The sequence below is a fragment of the Lacerta agilis genome, chromosome 5 (assembly GCF_009819535.1).
Source record: "Lacerta agilis isolate rLacAgi1 chromosome 5, rLacAgi1.pri, whole genome shotgun sequence".
In the NCBI taxonomy this organism is placed as follows: Eukaryota; Metazoa; Chordata; class Lepidosauria; order Squamata; family Lacertidae; genus Lacerta; species Lacerta agilis.
This window is the reverse complement of record NC_046316.1, coordinates 52,205,602-52,211,601: the sequence shown is the minus strand read 5'-3', so window position 1 is coordinate 52,211,601 and position 6,000 is coordinate 52,205,602. Positions and strand designations below refer to the sequence as shown.

The 6,000-nt window shown below is 44.0% G+C and overlaps 1 protein-coding gene across 1 annotated transcript in view; it reads right to left on the bottom strand.

Annotated features, from left to right (window-relative positions):
- Positions 1 to 2,240: 2,240 nt before the first annotated feature.
- Positions 2,241 to 6,000, bottom strand: part of SH3PXD2A (SH3 and PX domains 2A) — a 95,678-nt gene continuing 91,918 nt past the window's right edge. Inside the window, 2 exon segments of the mRNA XM_033149740.1 lie at positions 2,241 to 4,918; positions 5,067 to 5,186. Of these exon segments, the coding sequence (XP_033005631.1) occupies positions 3,032 to 4,918; positions 5,067 to 5,186 (2,007 nt within the window). The 3' untranslated portion in view covers positions 2,241 to 3,031.

The window sequence follows — 6,000 nt, the reverse complement described above, 5'->3', positions numbered from 1 at the left end:
CAGTGTAGATCATGACCTTCTCCCCATGGGCTCTTCCACTGAGTGCGTCACAGGCCTCTCCATTCCTTCCTGTTTCACACAAGCCAACCCTTCTTCCATGCTTATTTATCCAATATAAAGCAATAGTATGGAAGGTGGTGGCAGCCAAACTTTAATGGTGTCTCAATAGATCAAACTGAAAGGACAATTGGCACATGAGCTGCAGAAATCAACCCCTCCCCCAACATTTCTCATTGATTCAAGACACGTAACACCATATTTTTGTTTAGAGAGAGAAAGAGAGAAGAATCAAGTGAGAATTATGTAATGTTTCCCAAAGACCAAATATCTCCCCATTATATATTTGATTTTGAATCCTTTGGAAGAAATGTATCCGTTCAGTTCGTTCAAATCTTCCCATTCTTTTATCTTTCACCTAGTGGAAGGCATGAAGTGTTGCTGGAAGATGAAAGAGTTATTTATATTATTTATTCTTGCACAGTAACACAAACACAGCTGGTTTTCTTCTCTTGACACACAAAATGCTGGGCCTCAGGACAGACATCAAACTCTCATCTGAGAGTCGCTATTCTTAAGCAAAGGCCTTCTGGTGTTTCCTTTTTTACCATTACAAAGTTTATTTAAGGGCTGGTGTTTGAGGCCACGGAGAGGGGGATACACTTTGCACCCAAGCCTTCCGCCCCCCCCCCCCAGTGGCTTTTCATTTTTTCCATGCTCTCCCACAAATTTCATTATAAATATCAAGGGTGGGGGGTAGACACAGAAATGGAGAGACTGCCCATGTGTGCAGGTGAGCAGGTGCTTGAACAGGTACATTCTCCACTCAATAGTGTTCTCATTCAATTGCTTTGCAGGTTTTGAAAGTATCAGGTGCTTCTCTCCCAACATGAAGTAATGTTCAAGTGAATACAACAGAAGAGTGAGTCCTACTGCTTGCTCTTATAAAGGGGGAAATAAGAAGTTTAGGACACAGATGGTTCAAAAATAAAAATCATCCCACAAATATACAAATTAAAAACAATTGTGCAGACAGTAAAATGCATGGCTTTTTCTCTCTCTCCCCTGCCCCAGCTTTGTAAACACAGATGCTTCTCTGCTGGCTGAGAATGGGCATTCATATCTGGAAACAACACTTAAATACAAACTATGGGTCTCCTTGCTTTGTTTTTATTTGAGGCATTGCCACATGCAATTTGTTACTTCCAGTATTCTTGATCTTAAGCACTGTGAGTGTTCTGACATGCACGCACAATTCCTGCACTGGCATTGTCCGCCTCATTTCCACATGAGGATGACTCTGACCATGTGCAATGAGGATGCACACGGGGTATCGCCCCTCTATCAATGAAGGGCATGCGGAAGAGCATGTACATGCAGAAGCTCCATGTTTACATATAGACACTCCTGCACCTCAAGTAGCACCTGGAGTGGGCAATCAGCTGTGAGGCAGTGGCTTCAAGGTATCCCTGATACTCCTTACAGAAAAGTAACTCCTCACTCTCTTCTACTGGCAAGGAAATGTTTTTACATCATGCACAATAGAGAGATCCAATCCCTGTGAACATGAATAAATGCTTCCCTTCATAGGAAATAATGGAAAGCCCCTGCAAAACAAAGGCCCATTATGTGGAAGCGAACCCCCTCCACTCAGGGCCAACTCACCTACTTTAAGTTTTCATCTTTGTAATACATCCCAAAGGGATTGGCAGGTGGATCCATGCAGATGGCTCTGGAGAAGCCATCACCACTGTGTTTCATGACTCATCGGCCTGATTTTCAAGCCACAGGGGGCCAACGTGTGGCCACAAGAGCTGAAGCCTTGTGGGGCTTTGGGATGGGAGCAGAGTGCATGCACAACTTAAGGAGCTGTGCAGAAACACTGGTGGAAGCAAGCCTGGTAACTCTGACCTGGGCAAAATGAAGAGGAAGGGAAGAGTTCTTGAGAAATCCCTTTCCCTCTAGCAAAGGCTTATGGTTCCAGCCAGATGGCCAGGGAGCCAAACCCATGATGGCCCATGAGCCAGCAAATGGGGATTTGTGGAACAGCAGATTCCCCTTTTAAGCTACAGGCAACTGTATTCCCTGCATTCAGATGAAAATTTGCTGCTTCATAGTCCAATATGGGGCTCTGGATAGCAAAGTATGTGAGAAAACCCTTCAAAGTACTTTCAGTATTGGTTGTTAAGAAGAACCTCAAAACAAAACATTAAATTTTGAGACCAATAAGTTTGCACAAGAGGTGTGTTGCAAACACATAATTTTTAGTGTGCATACAAACACCTAGGAACCACATTAAAGTTTGACTACACATCTAATTCCAATAATAATAGTAAAAAAAAACCTTGACCCCTTCCCCAAACAGTTGACACAGAGATCACCACAGGACAGAAGCATGACCGATGGATGCCATTGGGGGAAATTGACAATATGCACTTAATATCAGGTACGAGCAATGCACAGTGAAAAAGCTCCAAGTCTTCAATCTGGAGACAAGAATGTGATAGCCAAGGGCCAGCACTGGATTTCTTGAGTTTCCCCACTTGCTCTGCTGACTTACAGATATCTTGCTGGTGGTGGAGATTCATCCACAGCTTGGAAACACTTTCGCACACTCCATGTGGAAGAAATGAACAAGCTGATTTTTTTAACATGTCCAGGTTGGCACCAAACTCCCCACCATTCGCAAGTAGATGCACAGGTCCAAACTATACTGTGAAAGGCACACATTTGGTTTCCTTTTATGACAACCAGGATGGTGGAATAATGAACCGTGTTGCACTCAAAATTATGAAAGTCTTCACCAAAACAGAAAGAGAATGCCATTAGTTCCAGCTGCCTTTTTCCTTGATATTTGCTGAACAAGCCAATTCCTTCAAACACCCTCAAAGACGGCAGACTTGCTGGTCATAGCAAAGGTCAGATCAACAGTCCCTTGTATATTAGATAGAATAAAAAGGGAATAAAATCATTGAATTTTCCCCTTCCTTCCGTATGTACACATTATAAAAGTATAAATAATGGAATTTAAAGACTAATTCTTTTTCTCCAAATAATTCGAGGGCACCCAGCCTTTAAAAGGTTTCCCTCCATCCATGATCTGACAGTACCACCAACCATTTGGGTTCCTTTCCAGGACCTCCATGCAGACACCTTCCTGAAATCCAGCAGTTTCTTCGTCCCCATCATAATCTGCAATGGAGATGTAGATATCCTTAAGGTTATTGTGAATGAACTGGGATTTTTCAATGGGCTTGGGTCTGACTGTGGACACTGGGATTCCATTGCGCTCAGAAGGTACGTAGGAACTTGTCTCAGACCCCTCAGAACCCAGCCGATCAGTGTGCTTTATCTTAGAATCACTAGTCTGAGATTGGGCAGCGTTGAAAGAAGAGTTGCGGCGTACTGCCCTCAGGTGGTCTGTGGCAGTAAGAGACTCATTCCTACGCAGAGAGCAAGGCAAGTTATTATCCTTGGGTGGTGGGGAGACAAACACCGACTGTGGCCTCACTGCTAGTTGCCTAACCCCATTCCGCAATTTGACAGACCCAGATGTTTTAGAGAAGCCACCAGGTGGTTTGCTGGGAATGGGAGGTGTTGCTCTCTTGCTCTGGTTGATGGTGTTGAGTGCTTGGACCTTCTTCTCTATCTTCTCCAAGCTGTTGGATTTGTTTTCATTCCTTCTGTTCTTGGCCACTGAGATGTTAGCCTCATTCGAAGTGGTTTCCCGTTGCTGGTTATCAGACAGTACCAGATAGTGAGAAGGAGCCCAGCCTTCTGTGTCTCCGTATCTCAAATACCACCACCCACTTGTTTGCTTTTCTAGAACTTCCACTGTTATCCCCGCTGGGAAGCTGATCTCAGAATCTTGAACTTTCTGGTAAGAATCAGTAGTTACATAGATACATTTTGAGGAGTTGTTTTCATTCTCTGCCTTGTTTGGCTGGCTGGAGTAGAATATGGCATGGGAATGAGTGGGAATGAGATCTGCAGAGCTTCTTCTGAATGAATCTTCTGGGTTTCCAGAAGCTGTCCGAGGTGGACTTTCAGACTCTTCACTTCTTGAACCTTTAAGTCCGCCTCTCAGCTGTCCAGTTGGTCTCAGCTGGTGACGTAAAGTGCTGATGTCCATCCTCTCTTGGCTTTGGGAGTCTGCTTTGTTCAGGAAAGGTTTTGGTCTCACCATTGGTTTTGCCCTGCTAGACACTGTCTCCCCAGTATCCCTCTTTAGGCCAGTTTTGGGCATGCTACTTAAACCAACGTCTGAAGCAGACCTTGGCTTTGTCTCCTCATTCCGGGGGTAGTGCGGCTTCCCAAGGTTTGGCTGAATGCTCTTGTCACTTTTGGGCTTCAGGAGGGAAGACTTGGGAGAAACAGAACACGGAGAATTTCTTTGGATCAGAGACAGTGATGAACTTCTTTGAGAATCAGAGTCCCCACTAGATTCTTTGCTTGACAGAGCATCTTCTATGTATGGCCTGAAGCCTTCGTTTTCATAGATGGTCTCCTCTTCATGTGCTACATCTTCAGATGACTCTCCAACTCGGAATTTTGCCCGTTGGAGGGATGACACAGGGGAAGGCTTGAGTAGATGGAACATGCCTCTCTCCAAGCTGCCATCTTCCCCTTGGCTCAGCTCAGATTCAGAGTCAGCACCAAAGGCAGGCACATCATACTCTGGCTCCTCATACTTTTGCTTGTCCTGGGCATCTCCTGAAGATATGGTTCCAGCAACTGTTCCTTCTTCAGAGTCTTTTGATTTATTGGGAGGTGCTGGGGGAGGAACTTTGGGTCTGGTTAAAGTACTTGTTCGCCTGTTTAAATTTGGCTTCTTCCTTTTGTCAATGTATGATGCTGGAGCCCAGCCTTCCTTTTCACCAATCTGCACATACCACCAGCCACCAGAATTCTTGTCAATAACCTAGAGAGGGATTAACAGAGATTAGTTTGGGAGGGAAAAGACAAAACAATAGCACATTTTTTTAAAAAATCTATGCTACTGTTACATTTCTGCCTAAGGTTTAGCAGCTACCCATCACTCATTAGCTTGTTTCCCTTTCTAGGCTTACCTCCGCCTTTTGTCCCCCATGAAAGCTGATCCCATCAGAGATACAAGACTGGAACTCTGCAATGGTGTAGTATTCAACTTCCACTGATGGTGGCTCAGGAGGTTTAGGCAGCTGGAAGCCCTGCAGTGAGAAGAAGTGATTAGTTAAAAGTGGCAAATAGGGTGCAGAGGGAAAGGGGGGAAATTAAGGTTTTGTTTTATTTTAAGAAAGCTGCTTGCATTTTAAGCAAGGAAGTGAGATGAATAAATGTAAGCCCAGATATTAAAAGCTCATAAGCCATTGCATCAGGGGGTAGCTAGGATGTGGCCCTCCAGATATTGCTAGACTACAATTTCCATCAGATCCAGCCAACATGGCCAATCACCAAGGATAATGGGAACTGAAGTCCAGCTATCCCTTAAACCTGGTGGCCAGTCAAAGGGAACGTCCAGTGACGCAGCTCTCAGTCAGTTTTAAACTTCCTGAATTCAAATACATTAGTGAGATTACCAGTTCCTATGGGACGGGAGGAAGACGAAAACCCTTGAAGCAGGAAGACCTGCTGTGCTGCCATCTCCATTCCTGTTTTTAAATGACCAGATAATGTGGATGGATGCACAGGCCTTAAAACTCACAAGCCTTGAACAACTTAAAAATATTAAGTGGAAATTGCTTCATAGTAGAAATCCTACAGCAGAGGTGTCTAGGTTTTGGGGTTGTTGTTTTTTTACATTAAGGACAACACTGAGGGTTCACCTCAGTAACTGTTATAATCACTCAAGCAAGATTATAAGACTTGAGGGAGGTAGAACGCAGAGAAAACATTCAAATACACACAATGAAAGAATCTATATTCAACCCAACTATATTTTAACTACTGTATTGCTTAAACCATAAATATGCATGCTTTTGACAGTGTATATTTCTTCTCCCACCTTTTTTGTGAAGGGGAAAA